This window comes from Scleropages formosus, chromosome 6 (genome assembly GCF_900964775.1).
Source record: "Scleropages formosus chromosome 6, fSclFor1.1, whole genome shotgun sequence".
Taxonomy (NCBI): Eukaryota; Metazoa; Chordata; class Actinopteri; order Osteoglossiformes; family Osteoglossidae; genus Scleropages; species Scleropages formosus.
In genome coordinates, this window is record NC_041811.1 from 7,306,132 (window position 1) to 7,325,284 (window position 19,153).

Below are 19,153 nucleotides of genomic sequence, written 5' to 3' on the forward strand. Positions count from 1 at the left end.
GGAGTTTGCTGTTTGAACAGTATTTTGTCCCTTAACCACTATACCAGCAACTCTGTCTGATTTACAGTCATTTTGCAAAGTATGTTGGGTTTCAGTGATACATCAGGAAAACCCAGTCTCGGAATTTAACAGCACCGGAGGGGCCCCACCCTATGACCTGGAACCCAGGAGCATAAAACTCATAGTTTCAGGTTCATTACTATGTCTTCTCCCCTTTCTTGTGTGAGGTGACTAGAAGAACAGATATTAAGTGCTGTCAAGTGGATCTTGACACTTGGTGACTAGATGGTTCTTCCAAAATGTTTTGTCCTCCATATGTTTCCTTAATGTTGAAAGGAATATGTCCATTGTCATTGTGATTGAGTCCGCCCAACTAGTGGCTTGGCGTCCCCTACTTTTCTCCTCGAACTGTCCCAGTTGTCATAATTTTTGAGAGAATCTATTCATTCATTGGTTGCAGTTGTTGCCTTGCTTTTGAAGGGCCAGGGTTCGAATTCTGCCTACTGCTGTAGTACCCTTGCTCAGGGTAGTTACCTTGTACTGATATGGTAAAAAACTACCCAGCAGTATAAATGGGTAACATTGTATGTCACTTGTTACATAGTCATTTTAGAGGGGTGTCAGCTCACTGAATAATAATAATAATAATAATAATAAAAATAGTAAAGGATGCGTGTCTGTAAGCAGAACCCATCTTAATTACTTCCTTGCCTTCCCTATTTAAAATAGATTTTTTTCTTATAACTCTTTGGGAAGTCATTTGGAACAACAAAGCTCAGGTTGTGGCAGACGGGCATCTGGAAACGCTAGTGGTATTTGGCGTTCAGCCGACTCATTCATTTCCTTGCAATTAATGGTGCTGTTGATGCATTTATGTTGTGCCTGTGGCCCTTGTTTCTTACCCCGCCTCCTGCACACGCTGAGCAGGTATGCCCATTCATAACGACGGGCGCTACCTCCTTCAACGACCCCTGTGGTGTTCAAAGTACTCAATGGGCTTCTGGTGCCTGGACACCATGGTTCTTGGTGACCGTAGGAACAAATCAAAGAGCAGCTTGTACCATTGCTTTAACCAGACTGTCCCAAATGAGCAAGAGTTTGTGAGAGGGTGTGAGAAAGTGAGACAGGTAGGGAGGTAACCTCTGTTCTACTGGATTAAACCGCGTCATGTGGGACATTGGTTCCAGTGTTTTTCTTCTCTTGTAGGAAGCATCGTCAGGGTGCAGCCACATCTTGTAGAGGTTAGATTATAATCTGTCATGGCCCTGGGTGTAAAAATTAAGAAGGGCAGAAGGTTACTTTGCAATTAAAGGACCTGGGTTTGAATCACCACTACAGGACCCCTGATTATGGAACTTAACCTGAATTGATGCCGCAAAGATAACCTGCTGTTCAGGTGGGTAAATAATTGTAAGTAGCTGAGAATACAAACCTTGTATTGTAAATTGCCTTTGAGCATTGAATGAATAAATCTCTTTTCAGTAGTTTGTTTAGCAAATTACCTGGCAGTAGGGGGCACAGTGGTGAAGAACGTTACAGCTTTGCCCTGATGTGAACCTCAGAGAAGCCAATAAAGAAATCACACATTTTAAAAATATATTAAGCCAAGGCTTCCACAATGCTGTGCTTCTCATTACAATTCTTTAAGTGAGCCTTCTGTTGCCACTGTGCTGCACATATTTCCTGCAGCAGTCTTGGTGCTTGAAATGGTACCAGGGTGCAGGCGATGACACGACTGGAACCACGGTACCTCTGGTTGCCAAGACCCAGTCCGTGCTCTACAGCAGGGCAGACTGCGGTGGGCAGTGCGGTCACGCTGCCGCCTCCATGTCGACCCACCCGCCCGTTGCATCCTCCTTATGTGAGGGGCTGCGGTCTCTTTACCGCTTCCGCATCGGGGGCCCTGTGGAGTCCAGATGCGCTGACTCACGGAGCTGTCCCTCTGCAGCAGCACGGTACCCTTTTGGAGTCGGCACCCACAATTACTCTACATGCCAGGCAGAGAGCCTTTTATATGCATTTGCTTCCTGTCATAAAGATCAAACCCAGAGAACGCGCTGTACCACAGGCAGCCCCCCAACTCAGCAATATGTGTGTCTGAGGTATTCACTCAGTGGGGGGTGGCCAGCCTGAGCGGTTCGGAAAAAGTTTCTCATGTCCAAGACCCCGAGTTGACGACTAGTTTGTCCTCCTTCACTGCCGTATGTCATGTTGTGTGCTGCTGATGGATGCCACTTTTCTGTCTATACTGTCCCAACCTCAGTTGATGTGGCAGGCTATAAAATTTTGCCTTCCAAATCTGCCCATTCCAGTTGCCAAAAAATACCTGTAGATTTAAGTTTCTGTCCCCATTCCCAGAGGGGGGCAGTTTTATCTGGCAACAGAATCCCTCACATTGTGTGTGTACCACCGAGGCTTGAACCAAATGGGGCAGCAGATAGCGTCGTGGTTAGAGCTGATGCCTCTAGATTTAGAGGCTGAAGATTTGAATCCCACCTCCTGCTGTAATACCTTGTTCAATAGTATGTTGTATTGCTTTGGTTTAAGAAGAAAAAAAAAAAATTACCCAGTTGTATAAATGGACAGCTACCAAAGGCAATCTCATTACTATTGACGGAAGCGGCAGGCAGCAGCATGGTTCAGGGCAGTAAATTCTCAGGGCTGGCAGCACCAACACGATGGAGCGTTGGCCTGTAAAACTTCTAAGGCAGGTATCCACCCCCCCATGGCCCCCCTTGAAGGACCAGGACAGACCGCAGAACCCCGCACATAAAAGTTCTCCTGTTCCAATTCCATGAGAGACTTTGCCACATTAACACGGAGTATGACATTTTCTTCATATAACATTAAGTTGAAGCTCACCAGAAGTTTGCATATTTCACTTATTACATGGCCTCAGCGGGCTAATACAGTACTCTTTGATCTTTAACATATTATCTTACCTATGAGCAGTGGCCACTTAAAGGGAACAAACAGCCTTTAGCTGTCTTTAACTACTTCAAAGTGTAAAAAAAAGTAATGTCAATTTTGCTGAAAATGTTGCCTTTATTCATTTATCAGACACTTTTTCTAGAGTGATGACTGAGTAATCAAAAGTATATTCACAACAAAGCTTTAGGCAGAGACATAGGATTATTTATGCATAACTTGCTTGTTTGATACCTCCATGTTGCTGGTTCAGATCCCTGAAGTAACTGCCTGTAGAAGTAACATTCAAATAACAAATACATAGATAATCATAAATGAGTCCAACACCATCTGTTATGTACTTATTGTCAGGAAATCAGGAGAAGTGGCTCTGAAAGAGATGGGTTTGAGACACTTCTTGAATGCTGGGAGGGATTCAGCAGCTCTGAGAGGCAGTGGAAACTTATTTTGTCACATCGGGGCCAAAACCGGTGTGAGTGGCACCATGCAGCCAGAGCACATTTGCTGGGTTGTAGGGAGTTATTGGTTCTTATTGGATGGGTGGTAATCCTCCCCTACACATTATATTCATGCAAAGAAAAAAGTGGGGGACTGCAACTTCGGGTTGGGGTTAATGGAAACCAAATGTTTTCGTTCAGATGAGCCTGTAAACTGTCAATAATATTTAGTCTTTATTGCTCCTTTGGCATTTAGTTTCTCCCCTGTCTTAAATATTTGAGAAATTTCTTTTATTAGCTTTTAAGGTAATTGGAAACAAGTACGAAGGAACTGGAAATAAATCAGGATCAGTTATCACAACGCATTAAATTACTGAGCCATTTGATGGAGCCATTGCTGTCCCAGAGAAACTGTCATTTTGAACTTGATGTCAGCAACAAGGACATCAGGGTTTATTTCAATGCTGATTAAAGGTTTTTGTGTCATCCCTACAGTTATTTCAGTCTTTTCACTGCCACAGTTGATGTTTGGGAGCAATCCACCAGGCATTTGAGAAATGCTATCATTTTGGTCAGGACTTGGGCACGAAATGAAGCTGTAACTGTACTTTATGATGCAGTCCCTCACTTGCCAGACCCAAAATGAGTACATTATTTTTTTCTCATATACTTTTGTTGCTGACACCTATGTCCAGAATGACCTTTCATAGATTCTAGTCAATTGTACAACTGGATATTCATAGTACCTCTAGCAGGACTTTTTTCAGAACCTAAAGTACTTCTCCTAGAAACACTTGTACAAAAAAACTGATCTTGTGCATTTCTTCATTTACCTGATGCCTTACTGTGACTTACAATGTTAAGATACCTACAAATATTTATCCATTTATACAGCTGACTGATTTTACTGTAGCAATATTAGGAAAAATACCATACTCAAGGACGCTACAGCAGTAGGTGAGATTTGAACCGGCAACTTTCAGGCGAAGGCAGCAGGTCTAACCACTATGCTATCAGCATACTCAAGGACTGGGCTCATTCCCGACTTCACTGGTGTGCCTGTGCAGTTGTGTGATGGACTTCATGAGATGTTTAAAAGCAGGTAAATTATCTACAAGTCGCATTTAACTCTGAAAAAGTTTTCTCTTTTTTCCTGGAATTGTGACACCCCCCCCGCCCAAAGTGTATTTTCCTTGCTCTTTTGCAACACACCGCATGCCATGCGAATTCATTTACATGTGCCTGGCTGAAGTTAATGCAGGAAACCTCAATTTTCCCCAATCTCATTTTATTTGGAGGCCTCTCAACCGGGTGGCGGTCTCACCCCAGTGATTGCTCATACCGGATACCCACCTAATGTTTTCCCAAGTATTACAGCGCTTTAGAAGTAAGCCAACATAATCCATGAGCAGAGAAATATTGCCTTGTCCAACAGGTAGCATGTCCAAGTATTGTTCTAAGATCAAAACTCTTGTGGTAATCCCTTTGACTAGATTATTTAGATGTATTCATGTTTTAACTCAGAGCAAACATGTTTTTTACCCCCCCCCCCCTTTTTTTGTTGTTGTCTCCAGGCACAAAGATTGGACTGCTGCATACACTAACAGGACAGAAGCATGAGCAGGATTAGTGTGTAATCCTCCCAGTTTTGTTAAGCATCCTTCGGTTGCAAATAGAGGGCCTTACACACAGTGCCGAGGCGACGGAGTCTGCGGGGTCCATGGTAGCTATGGAAATGAGGCTGTGCGCTAAAACCCGTCTGCTTTACGGGTCGACTGAAGGCTGCAATTAAGGAGAGAACTTAGCTGCTGGTCAGCCACTCTGGACTGCCTCGGATGCAAATAAGACATGGCCTTGTGAGCTGTCGCCGAGACAGACCTGTCTCGTGTGGCGAGAAGCGCCGTCAGCTTCGCAGCCACGCAGGCCATCCGCTTCATTTCCTGCCGAGAAGTTTTAATTAGCCCCGAAGTACTGTGGTGGTAGAATAGGCAGCATATCAGCAGCAAGTGGCCCCTGGTACAACGAGTGGGAGAGATGGGGGCGGCTTCTGACCTCTCTAGTCACCTCCAACTCTCCCTCTCCAACGGGAGGTCTGTGCGAGTTGCACCTGCTCTGTTCGGTATGCCTGGCACTCCTCACTCTCGAGTCCCAGGGGATGCTCCTTATTATAATGCTCACGGCAGCAAACCGTGGGCACCAGCCTCCAGGGTCAAATGGCTGCCAGGGTGAGTGGGGGCAGGAGGGTGCAGGGTTTGAGGGCAGGTGCTGTGTTCCTTCACTTTGGGCTGTTGAAACTGCTGAACTGGCAGCTGCATCAGCCTGCTGCTTGGGCATTTGGGATTGGTGTGTTTTACATCTTGGAAAACAAACATGCATGGAAGGAAAGCAATGAATAGTCAAGAAAATGATAATCACAAGTACAGAACTTGTCAAAAGTTTGAGTACACGTTGCTGTCACTAAATCCCATTATATCACAACATGTCACCGAATCCCATTAAAATGGACACAGTTTCTTTAGTAGTTCACATTAGTTATCATAACACAACAGTTTCCCTTCATTTGTTACTGTATAATAGTCCATGACTGTCTAACTGCACTCTTCAGCTCTTTCTTCTTACTGTTGCATACTGTAAACTTAAATGTTCACAAACAAAATACACATACATACGATACTTTGTGTTTATGTATTAATTCAAACTTCAGTCCAAAAAAATAGAACAGTAAAGACAAAAGAAATCAATGAAAACAATGCAAATCAATCCACACTTGGCAAACAAGTTGACATGAGAGTCCAAACAGGGACATGATTATTGAGACTATAACCGGTAAAAACTAGCAGACAAGGGCTAATGTAGGCTGAGAACTTAACACAGTACGAGCCAAAGTATAACTGTGAATACCGCATGGTGGTGCTGGTCTCATTCCTTCCGGCTGTTGGGAGAGACAAAATCCAAATTCATGCTCATAAATGTGAAGAAGCAGAAACTCCTTGTGAAATTACATTCTGGTAACCCATATTAGCATATTTTGAGGGAAGACTGTATTAAAACACTATTAAATAGGGTAAATAGGGTGTTAACAGTCTCCTAATCTCCCCCAAAGCACCACTTATTCTTCTTTTCCAGGTTCATGGTCATGTGAAACCATGTTTTTGCAGTCCAGGAGGCTGAGACCAATGCATACGAATGGCTATAGGTTGGGACTGACTGCTGCTCTTCTTCTTCCCTACAGCTATCTCCCATGGTTCGAGGTATTCTACAAACTTCTCAACATCCTTGCCGACTACACAATCAAGAGCCAGGTTAGCATGTGTTGGCTTTTTCCTGTGTCATCCCAAATAGTTGTTTTTCTTTGTTGTTGTTCATACTTAAATAAAAGTCTTCACATGGTGGGAACCAGTTTATCATATAGCAGTTCTTAAGGGTTTTTTTTTTTTTTAATAACTCCAGAAAAGCCTTGATATTGAGATAACTTTAATCTTTTAGCTGAAGGGGTCAGATCAAGGTATCTTTCTATTTTTTGCTCTAACCATTAAAGGCCTTAGATGCCTCTTTTGATAGTAAAAGCTCTTGTAATACACGATTAATGTCAAGTATTCTCCAGCTAAACCAGTTCAGTTGTGGAAAGACATGGATAAATTACTTAATTGTATGTATTGACATGTTGGGCAGCTTGGGCTGAGTGCAGACAAGGCCTTATTTTGTGTGTGTGTGTGTATGTGTGTGTGTGTGTGTGTGTGTTTTTTTTTTTTTTTTTTAGGAGAGCCAGTGGAGGGAGCTGCTCGAGGCACTACACTCTCTACCCATCCCTGATCCCGGAGTGCCTGTTCATCTCAGTGTGGTGAGTCTCTCAGCATCTTGAACTCGGTTTTTTTGCATGAAATTTTTCATGCAAGGGTGCTGGGATTGCCCGCTTACACTACAGATATGGGAATGTTCTAACAATTGTTGACACGTTTGTTACATTTATACTTATTCATTCAGCAGCTTTTTTCAGTAAACCAAACACAGTAAGTTAAAGTACATTGAGCAACAGGGAGAGCGCCTGGAGATGAATGCAGACATTAAAGCGCAGACTATTTGTGTGATACTGCTGTTTTCCTAGTGTGTGAATAGAAATTGCAGTAGCTGCTTGTAGAAGTGACTTTCAAATCAAATACACAGATAATCATAGTACATGATGTTGGACTGATTTGTGGAGCTGTCAAGAGATCAGTAGAGAAATGGGTAGGAAAGAGATGTCTTTGAGACTCTTCTTGTTTGCTGGGAGGGATTTAGCAACTCTGAGAGACAGAGGAAGCTCATTCCGTCAATTGGGAATAAACCCAAGAACCTAAGGTAACACTGAGGCAGGTTAAACAAAACTCATACACAGTATTGTGGATTAGCAGGAGGGCCCGATGGCAGAAGTCAGAAAACCAAAAAAAAAAAGACAGGAGGAAGTTGCTGTAGTCCAGGTGGGACATCACCATGACTTGTACCAGGAGTGGGGCAGGTGCAGAGGGTCTTCTGACTGATGTTGTTATGATACGGACACTGGGGGGTTTCCTGTTCCAGGCAGTGCTCTGCAGTCTCTGTACCATGGCCCTTTGGCGTGACCAGCTTGCCTTACCACTGATGAACTAATGCCACCAGACAGGTAGCTGCTGCTGTCTCTTGTCAGGTCGCTAGAGGACGTTCCTCATGACCTGTCCATGCAGTTCCAAAAAAGCACCTATTAGGCAGCCTACAGGCTGCAAGGTCATTTCCGCCTGATCTATTGTGTTGCATGATGGGAATGTGATTTGCCTGTTTCGGACCAGCGGTTTAAACAACTCTCACCGCTCCTCTGCCCTCACTCTGAACGGTTTTTCACGGGCATTGAAGCAGTTAAAAGTTACCAGAGGGCCTGCTGAAAGACGTCTTTGTCTCCGGGCGCTCTGTGGTGACCAGGGAGTGGGGGTTGCTTATTGAGAGGGGGACACTGACATGTCACATTGCACGCTGACTGCCCTGCTGATAAAGCAGCTCTCGGTAATGCGTGTATACTCACCCAACAATGTCTTCCAGATGTCTGCAGAAACGACCTCTTCAGTTGCCTCTGTCACCTGTCTTTCTGTCCCCTCCCTCCAGCCGCTGCCCTGGCACAAAACGAACGGTTTTTTTTCGGTGAATTGACAGCAAATGCAGGAAGCAGACTGAGGACCAACATCAGGGAAAGTAGAACAATAAATGGTTTTGACTAACTGGAGTCTTTCTGTCTTCCGTAGCATACCTACTTTACCGTACCTGACCTCAGAGAGCTGCCCAGCATCCCGGAGAATGTGAGTTTCCCCTTCGTGCTCGGCGCGTCGCCATGATTGCATGATCAGGTTAAACCAATGGCATTAACTTCTCTCCTGCAACTCAGTGTGGCCTTGAAATACAAGAATAGACACTGGGTACTGGTGTTACAAAGTTACGAGCTTTTGATTGTTCAACTTATTTATTTATTTTTTTGATTTAATCAGGATACGTTTTTTTATATTCATTCACTTTATTTCATTTTTGTTGGTTAATGTTTTCTTGGGTGGCAGGGCAAGTAGTGTTGCTGCCTCACAGTGCTTGGGTGGTGGAAGAGAATGTGAGCTCGATCCCTATTGAGTCTGTGGAGTTTGCATGTTCTCCCCGTCTGTGTGAATTTGTACTAGTCAAAAACTATATTTCCACACTGATAAGATATTGTGCAGCCAGCTTTGTGCCCTCAGATATCAACTGCAATTTTCTGGAATATGTCATAAAAGGATGATTTCAAACAGCTCAGTTACTATTTCACACATTCATCTTCATTTTTTTTGGTTGAATAGTTTGTCTATCCATCCATTAATACACTGTCCAGTACCCGCTTCTTCATTACAGGGGTTCTGAAACCTGTTGTGGACGCATAGGTTGTAAAGCAGAGTGCACCAGTTTAATCATCTCTTTGGACTCTGAGAGGAAACCAGAGCTCCTGGAGGACAAGCATAGGGAGAACATGCAAACTCCACACAGATGGAATTAGGTCCGATACAATTACATGTGCGTGACAAAGAAAAGAAGAAAAAGACAAAAGGGGACACAAAGCAGTTTCGTAATCTCTTCTTCTGAGGATCTGGAAACTGAGGAGAGGAAAACAAAAAGACTCCCAGGCAAAGGAAATGGGGTTAAAAAAAAATTCTCTTTCCAGGTGTAAGTAGCAATGTCAATAATAATTTATTTAGGAGACAGTAATTTGGTGCAGCTGAGAACTTTGAATCTGTGTACACATATACAGCCTTAAATAAAACAAAGAAAACATTCAATAAAATAAAATATTTTATTTTTCTACCATATGTTACTTGCTGAGAGGTCACAGTGAAAACATTGACTGGTCAATGGCGGTTTCCGTTTTCACTGCCCTCACGACTAACCTACTTGTTTGTTTTGTTTTTTTTTTTTTTTTTTTTTTTTTTTTGTCTTTGTTTCCTTTACAGAGAAACCTAACAGAGTATTTTGTAGCGGTAGATGTCAATAACATGCTCCATCTGTACGCTAGTATGCTTTACGAGCGTCGAATCATCATCTGCTGTAGCAAGTTAAGCACTGTGAGTAGCGTCGGCTCTCCTTCTGCCATCCTTGTCCCTTCATTCAAACGCAGGACCCTGTCCCCCCGGGGCCCCCTTTGTCTTTTTAACCAGGCACTGCCACACTTCCCTCGTCTTTTGTCTTCCATTGTAAAGAGTACAAATGTAGCAGTTTTCCATTTGCTCTGTGTAAGTCATTGTGGTTGAGTGTATGCTAGATACACTACACTAAACTCCGTGCAATCATTCCCCCATCTACACAGTGGAGCACTGTCTCACACACACGTACACATACTACAGGCAAGTTATAATCACCAGTATATCAGAAGCTAATAAAAAATATTTTTTTCAGAAATCCAGCAACTTTAAAAAAAAAAAAAAAAAAAAAAAAAAAAAAAAGTTGGTAGAAGTATATCCAAGTCAAGATGTTGTGTTCCTAGGCTGAGGAGATAGTGTGCACATTGCCTGGGTGTTACCATGGTACAGGTGACAAGCAGTGAGTCTTCCCTACCCAGCTGGTTCACTCTCAGGGCATCTATTGGAAATGAACAGTGTTGTTTCTGTCATTTGTAACGGCTTGTGGTTATTTTGCAGTTAACGGCGTGCGTTCACGGCTCGGCAGCCATGTTGTACCCGATGTACTGGCAGCACGTTTACATTCCTGTCCTCCCCCCGCACCTGCTAGACTACTGCTGGTAAGTACAGCGTGGGTTGTTTGTTCGGGACCCGTCTGTTTGGTCAGCCAGTCATTGTGAATGGAACGAGTGCCACATTTTCACTGTAATCAGGCTTTGACCGTTTCATGCCAGCTGTATAGGAGTCGTGACCCTCTTCACACTGCATTTTTTCGCAGAATCGCTCTTTGTGCCTTTAAAAACCACACTTAATACACCTTTCGCTGGTTTTATGGGTCCAAAGTCCTTAGGTTTAAATCTTCATCACAGTGTTTGTTTATTTTTTTTATGAGGTTCTGGTTTTTACAGCTCAGTGTTGTGTTTTTTTTGCAGTATGACATTTGTTCAAAAGCAGTAATTTATTTGTGATTTAATTATTGGCCTTTAAAGTTGAAAATAAAAAAGTTAAAAGTGTGTTAAAATTTGACAGTGTGTTATGATGTTTAGTTGTAGTGCCTTTTTTACACAAAATTGTATCGTAGTTTATATATTATTTAATAAATTTAGGGAGAAAAGCCACACTTAGGCAAATCATTCTCCAGTTACTGTTCTGTATCATTGATTATATATGCTGCCTCTGCCAAAAAATAATTTGGCAATTTGTGTGAAAATAGAATGGACTGAGTGGTGTGCATAGTGTGTTACTTATTTGTTTAAATTTTTTCAAGATTTGCAGTTGCTAATACTATGTGTAGAATTGCTGTCATGTATCAGCGCAGTTCCATAGTTTCACTCCAGCTGCTGTAAAACCCAGTGTCCATTAAGGCTGACAGCAACACCGTCTCCGGTGCCCACGCTTGGGGCTCCGTGTCCTTTTGGCCTGCTTACCCGAGCGACCACGCAACGCCGCACTCGCGATCCGATCCGACCTCCTCGCTGGCGCCGTCACGCACCGGAATGGGGATTGACCCGCGTCCCTAACAATGTGACTATGCCCCTCGCTCCTTTCCTCATCCTGTCAGTCTTACTTAGCTGGAGCTGCCCACGCCGCTGTCCGGAAGAGGCCGGAGCTGCCTCTTGGGATCATTGCACTCTTCTGACAAAAATTCTTCCAAATGACCAAAATTCCAATTGTCAAACTGCCAAAAATTTTCCAAATGACAGAACTGTATCAAAACAAAGATTTTTGTTATGTGTAAAAAAAAAAAAATGTTAAATATTTCATTATTGATGCACTATTATTGAATGTACAATTTCAGTGCTGTCTGGCCAATGTGGGCTGTTGTGGGACTGACTCTTCCCCGATGTGTCACGCTGGTCATGTATGTCACTCTGGCTGAGTGTGTTCTAAGTACATAGATTCTAATGCTCCTGCTGATGAAGGGAAGCATCATAGAACATGACTTGAATACTTTAAATGTCGGAGAATAGATGTGTGCGTTTGAGATGGGGCGCTGTGCCCCTCCTGGCATAGCCCGCAGGGCAGAGGACTGATCTGGAATAATGTAAATGTGAAGCCGGCCTCCCCCTGTGCCCCGGGGGGGCCTTTGGATGCAAAGTGTGGTGCGATGGTAAGAACCGTCGGTAGGGAGCAGCCATCTTTCCCACCCCTAGCTGCTTGCATTAATAGACTCTGCATGTGTAGGTAGTGCATGTTGCAGGGCTTGTGAGCCCCACCCCTGCCACCCTGGTTTGGCTGAAGCAGGGCACTCTTTGGGGCTGGGGTGGGGTGGGGTTGGTATCTACCATCCAGAGTACAGCAAGAAAGAGCACTAGCAGTTGGTGGTGGATGGGCTAGAGATGGCTGGGGAGGGACTCTCTGCTCACTAAATTGAATTAATTTATGCCACGATTATGTTGTCCTTACTAAGGAGTCCGCTACGAGCGTTAATCCCCATAAAGTCCCCCTTGCGAAACCATTAATTACCAGAGATACACTCATTACACATTAAAAAAAAAAAAAAAGGCAATGGATTAATTGCAACGGGCACAATGTTTAATTAGCGCGACGGTCACACATTGTGATTTTATGAATGAGCGACTTTGCCAGATATGTGTTTTTCTTATTTATTTTTTAAATGGCGCATCATCTTAGGAAGGGCAGTCAGCCACTTGCATGTGTTTAAATAAACGAGACAATATGTTTCAGGTCGTTTTGGTCTAAACAGCAGATTTTTATCTCTAGGCAACCTGACTGGTCTGGTGTTAATTAGCAGCGCCCAACGGAGGGTGGGGGTGGGGCATGTTGGGGGGGGGGGCTGGCAAGCCAATTATTTCATTCCTTCAACCAGTCTCCCACCCCCTATACCCCGAAACCCCTGATCACTCATATAAGGCGATGTGGCGGCGAGTGACTGGGGAGGTGGCCTGCGGATCAGCTCTCAGACTTGAGCAACGCACTAATTTGACTCCACAATAGGCTTTGACAAAATTTTTATTTATTTTTTTCTTTTCTAAATAATGCTTGGCAGTGATTTCTGGTACGTGAGCATCCAGTGCAGCTGAAGGCAGCCTCCAGGATACATTTCATTATCCCCACAGCGGCTTGGTTTTTCCACCAGTAAATAATTGGGCCGACAAAAGTGACAGGCACAAACATCTAATCAGCAGGCAATTGATAGATAAATGTATTTTATTCTGTGGAATCCTCTCTTTGATCTGCTGCTTCCTCGGCGCTGTGTTTCTGTCCACAGTATTTTAATTGAATGCCACACTATCCACGGGAGACGGAGGCGAGGGCCCCCTAATGAAGTGCGTGAAGCCTGGCCACGTGCCGAGACAACGGGTTTCTCTGACCTCTCGCTAATAATCTTAATATGTCTCCACGATCACCTCCCATGAGTGACTGGCCAGTGCTGCTGCAGCGGATGTTCCAGCACAGCGTAAAACTGGCTCAGATAATGACCACCTTTGGGTCAGATCAGCTGGATGGACCATCAGAACATGACCACACACAAGGCTTCGTGTTGTCAACCATTCACTCTCTGGTCCAGAATAAATCCTAACCCAAACGTGAGCATTCAGTCAGTGGGGCATTTCACTGCCAGAATTTTTACCTACGCGCTTATCTCCGTTTTTGATTCGTAGTTCATCCTTGTATGTGCACTGAATATTGGAAAACCAAATAATGAAATTACTTATTCCCTTATTTTTTTTTATCTGGAAGTATTCCAGTTTGTCCCATGCCCATCCCAAATTCACCCCGAAATCAGTGTACATGTTGCGTAATATCATTAGGAGAAAGTTGTGTAGCACGGTAACATATAATGAATAACAATTAATAACATTGTATATAAAATGACGATTTTATAAACTTATCATGGTGGTTGGTGTCTGTGGATTGGCTTGAGTAAGATGAAAGCTGTATGTCACATTTAAATAAATGAGTAATCACAAACAGTGGTGTAAAACATTGTACAAACATGTGAGAACACAAGCAAGACCGTAAAGTGCCAGAACACAGCTGAGAGCGTGACTGCTCAGTTCCCACAATGCAGTGGGTCTCAGTTCTCAAGTGCAGTCTCAAGTTTATCACACCGGATCAAGCGTCACTTCTCAGCTAAATGAAAATCCCTCCCAATTAGTAATAAGTGGTGGAGTTTATTGCTGGGTTTCTCTCTTTTGCAGCGCCCCCATGCCGTACCTTATTGGAGTGCATTCCAGCCTAATGGAGGTGAGTGGGCACCATCCTTATAACACACCTGCACCTGTACATCTTCCCTAGCCCCTCCACACATGTAACTAGTAGTGTAGTGGTTAGAGCTGATACCTTACAATTGAAGGACCCAGGTTCGTATCCTCTGCTGCTGTCATACTGTTGATCAAGGTATTTATGATTCTGTATGAAGGTAACCAAAAGTAATCAGGAAAAAACAAAAATAAGAAACATGTTTGTCCTTAGCTTTCATCTAATATGTGAAATGTTCTGTGGCTTGGAAACGGTTAAGAATCTGCTCATTTAGCAACAGTAATGTTTGCTTAGTAGAAATTTTGCAGATGTGTTGCGTGGGTTTAGGGGTTGAGGAGGCATGTTGGGATGAGAGAAGGTTCACAGTCTCCTATTCAGCCAGTTTCTGGGACTGTATCTTCATGCAGAAGGTCAAGAGCATGGCCCTGGAGGATGTGGTTCTCCTGAACGTGGACACCAACACGCTCGAGACACCTTTTGATGACCTCCAGAGCCTGCCCAATGATGTGGTGAGTGCCGCGTGCTTGTCTTCTTCCCCTGCCCTGTTCCTTCACGGTTCCCAGATTTTTCAAAAATTCTGTTTATTAATTATTTTTGATTTGGCTGACAGATTGGGAGTTGGCTCAGCATTCCAGTCCAGAATCCACACAACATTTGCTGATGGTTTAGGAACATGGAAACATTGAAATCAGAGAGACGAGGACAGCCAAAAGAAGAGCTGGCAAAAAAATGGGCCTGATCAATATGCTTTCCGAATGTGACACGCACAGCCTGTTTTTCCACACTTTGACAGGTTATTACTTAACAGGGAGGGACAGATGATTCCACCTGGGAGACGGATTAAGGACTAAACAGGTGTTTTCACAACTCTCCAAGTTGGCCGAACTGTTGTAAAGTCGGCCTCTCACTTCCTGTGGTTCCCAGAGCAGAACAGCTTCCAATTTCCCGTAGCTCTGGTTCACTCTCGGTTTAGTTCTCACGTTCAGCCATCAACATTTCTAATCCACTGAGGAGCCGTCAACACGAGGCACGCTGCACATATCACTACAATAATCAAAGACATATATGGACAGTTACCTTTCCCAAAGTGAAAATTTACCCAAGTCGGAATTGACCGTCCGTACCCTTTAATTGCACATCACTGATTTGTAAACATTTTTATGCCAGTCCATGTTTAAAATATTATTTCTGCCCATTTCTTTAATATGAAACACATGAAAATGTTTATTTCACGCTGTTAATAGGGGTTCCATTTCCTATATGGCACCGGAACACTGCTTTCTTATTATTGTTGACTTCATTGGGTCAGATCCTTTCATGCTGGCAGCATCTTTCACCATGGTCAAGTTGATGTACTATTGCAGATTCGCTTTGTCCACCTTTGTATTTCTTAATCACCTTGATTTTGATCTCCGTATCAATTTTGCAGCATCTCTGCGTGGACGGTGCGTTAGCAGCAACTAATGACCTGTCCACTCATGCTTTTATTTCACACAAGGAAGTACTTAAGCATAAGTGACACTACAGGTGAAGTGGCAGCACAAACAACTCTGACTGAAGACTGAGGGAGGTGCAGTAGGAATCGAGACATTTTTCTGTATGTCGGTCACAGCACTCCAAGGGGGCAGCAGATTTGACGTAGATAATATTTCAAATTCTCTAGTGCCCGGTTACTACCACTGACCTTTCAGTACTCATTTACGCAGGTCCCATATCATGTAACACGGAAAACCGTCTATAGTTTTTTTAGTAACTGGGTTTTTTTTTTTTTTTTTAAAAAAAAAACAGTATCCCAAGTTAAAGTCCTGTTAAAAATGTGAAGTAATTGATAAATGTTAAGAAATTTAGTTTTTCATGCTTTTAAAATGTTCTTGCTTTTTCTTTAACCCCTACAGCACCATGGCTTCTCATTATTGTAGCAGAATCTTGTTGAAAATCTTAAGGACGTTAAAATGGTGAATCATTGTGAAAGACATTCAAGGGCCCCGATAATGTTACCTAAATTGTCGTCGGTGCCACCATTGTGAGCTAAAATGATAAGGGTTTTCATTATCACAACAGACAACTTTCTCATCTGGATTGGTTTTAAAGTTCACGAGACTGACCCAGAACGGTTTCCAGAAAACACGAGCGCCATCCAGTGAGCTGTATCCCTGACCGGGTTGGTTAATGACGTCATGATCTACTTCATTTTGACAATGGAGATGAAGATCTGGCTGGCAAATGTTAACCATGTTGCAGCTTGCTCATGCTGGCCGCTCCCCTCCAACTCTCCCACCAGCATCTTTCTCCCACAAAAAACCAGTGTAGACCTGTCTCTCAGCAGCACTGTCAAGGCCATCGGCGTTCTTACTCTCGCCTGGGGGCACAACCCACCGCTGACAATTCTCACACCTTAATTTGACAGTGGCGTTGCAGCTTTGACAAGTTTCTGGGAAATCTTTGGAAATTATTAAGCCAAGGCGCTGTCTCCGAATTCGTCAATATATAATGTATTTTAATTGTTCTACATGCATAATAATTCCTTCCTGTACATAGCATTTGCTGTGAATTGTATTTATTTTGTTATTCTAGGATGTATTTGTATGTGTAGTAGCAAATGAGATAGACAAATTGGATATGCAAATTTGCTTCTTGTGTTACAAATGGTTATGTCACACAATTTTAGAAGATAGTTTTTCCCAGTGGTTTCATTTAATCCATTGTTTTCTAAAATTTCTGTCTGTAGCAGAGACCGTGATCGGCGTTCACCCTCCAAACTGATAGATGGCAGTAAAGAGCACCCAAAAACTGTAGGCGTGTGGGATCACCTTACCTTGCTCACAATGTTTAGTATGTTCATGTCTGGTGTTCCTTGGTCTTGGTGCTCTGTAACAAAATGAGGGACATTGCACATGTTTGTGAGATGAATCAGTCAACAGTCAACATTTAATATTAGTTTGTTGAGACCAGTGATTTTTGTTCATATCATTTTAAATTGGTTTTAATTTTAAGGCTGCTGAAAGTTAATAAAAATATTAAAATAGAGTCTTGTCTAACATTTATAACTACGTTCGTAATAAATTAATCAAGGAGCATCTGTGTTATTAAGCATATTGATTGCAATTTGGTGGTAAAAGTGAGTGAGTTTGTCAAAACAAAGTGTGCACACAGTTGTGTTCTCAGGAGCACAGTATACATATGTAGTACATTTTCGTTTTTCTTAAATTATATACATATAGAGGGGGTGCGGTGGCGCAGTGGGTTGGACCACGGTCCTGCTCTCCAGTGGGTCTGGGGTTCGAGTCCCGCTTGGGGTGCCTTGCGACGGACTGGCGTCCCGTCCTGGGTGTGTCCCCTCCCCCTCCGGCCTTACGCCCTGTGTTGCCGGGTAGGCTCTGGTTCCTCGCTACCCCGTATGGGACAAGCGGTTCTGAAAATGTGTGTGTGTGTATACACATATATACCTCATAGTTTTAACTCTGAACATGTGATATGTGCAGGTGTCGTCCCTGAAGAGCCGCCTGAAGAAGGTGTCGACTACGACGGGAGACGGCGTGGCCCGGGCTTTCCTCAAAGCGCAGGCCGCCCTGTTCGGCAGCTATCGGAGCGCGCTGCACATCGAGTCGGTGAGGAGCTGTCTTCATGAGTGTTCGTCTTCACATGTGCCCTTTGTAAATTTGTGACTGAAATATTTCTGACAGTTTTACCAAACATACATGTTCATCGCCTTTGCAGGCCTCACAGGTTGCTGTAAAACCCCCTCGTTATACAGGGATCGTGTAACTATTATGGGAACAGAATAATGTGTTCAGGGACCCACAAAGTTGCACTTAAATCACTGAAACACCAAAATGAGGAAACTGCAAGCAATCAAATGATTACACCTATATGTAGTGTGTGCATATATATTTTATTGTATTGCTCAGAACAAATTTATTTGAATTTCAATACAGTGCAGCTAATATTCGCTGTACTATTGTAGTGATAAAAACAACCCATGTAAGTTGAAAAGATGCTCTCAGGTTGACTCAGAGGTTATGTGAAAATACCTGTTTTCATATTTCTTTGTATCACAATTATTAGGCGGGATCCCATTGTGGAGGTGATGAATATACTTAATTTTTAGTAAACATTTTAAATATGTCTTAATTGATGAAAATGAGACTTAAAAATTTCTAGTCCAAACACACTGCACTTGAGATTTTCAGGTATCTCGTAGTTACTGCCTCCCGTCTCTGAACGTATTTTAAATGACTTGCTATACAGTCTCATGGAAAGGACACAGGAGAATTAGTTTAAGTATGTACAGCAGAGAATTTTACTTTGGTGTTCTCCTAATTGAAAAAGTCTGTTCTGGAAGAAAATCCTTAAGTAAAACTCTATCAAAACCCTGTAGGTCCACATTCTTGTTAAAGAAGTGTGTTGTGTGTTTTTCCACACGTACATGTGTGTTTGTGATATGATCTGTGGCTGCTTTGTGTCCCTCAGAAAGACAGCCAGACTACTAATTATGCAGATATTGTACCATATGTTGTCCGTGCTGCGTCTGGCCCCATCGGCCTACTTTAAAAATCGTCTCTGCTGTCGATTTACATATTTTAAAAGAAAGAAAATATGAATAAAGCAGACAATGGTGTCAGTCAGTCGGGGGGGGTAATGCCATTAGGCGTGTAGGTCCGTGTGACCTCCAGCATAGGGCTATGGAGCTCCCGTGTTCATTGGCACAGCTGGTGTGGTGAGGGGGGCACGCTGGAAGCCTGTCAACCCCACCAACCCCTCGTTCCTGGTGTCACCCCGAGTGTCGAACCTCAGTCATTCACTGACGCCATTGGCTTGTTTGACAGAGTTTAGGTTTGACGATGTCTTGTTGTCCATGTGAGCTCTTGTTGAACACATATATAGAGTCCTTCCAGAAAGTTCTGTACTTCGCTTGTGTCCATTATG

At 43.2% G+C, this 19,153-nt stretch overlaps 1 protein-coding gene across 5 annotated transcripts in view; it reads left to right on the forward strand.

Annotated features, from left to right (window-relative positions):
* Positions 1 to 19,153, forward strand: part of dennd1a (DENN/MADD domain containing 1A) — an 81,410-nt gene that overhangs the window by 38,393 nt on the left and 23,864 nt on the right. For all 5 annotated transcript variants that reach the window (XM_029253186.1, XM_029253188.1, XM_029253187.1 and 2 more), the window contains exons 6-13: positions 6,598 to 6,667; positions 7,126 to 7,206; positions 8,615 to 8,668; positions 9,836 to 9,946; positions 10,520 to 10,620; positions 14,167 to 14,212; positions 14,635 to 14,736; positions 17,710 to 17,835. In XM_029253186.1, the coding sequence (XP_029109019.1) occupies positions 6,598 to 6,667; positions 7,126 to 7,206; positions 8,615 to 8,668; positions 9,836 to 9,946; positions 10,520 to 10,620; positions 14,167 to 14,212; positions 14,635 to 14,736; positions 17,710 to 17,835 (691 nt within the window). The remainder of the gene's footprint in view (positions 1 to 6,597; positions 6,668 to 7,125; positions 7,207 to 8,614; positions 8,669 to 9,835; positions 9,947 to 10,519; positions 10,621 to 14,166; positions 14,213 to 14,634; positions 14,737 to 17,709; positions 17,836 to 19,153) is intronic.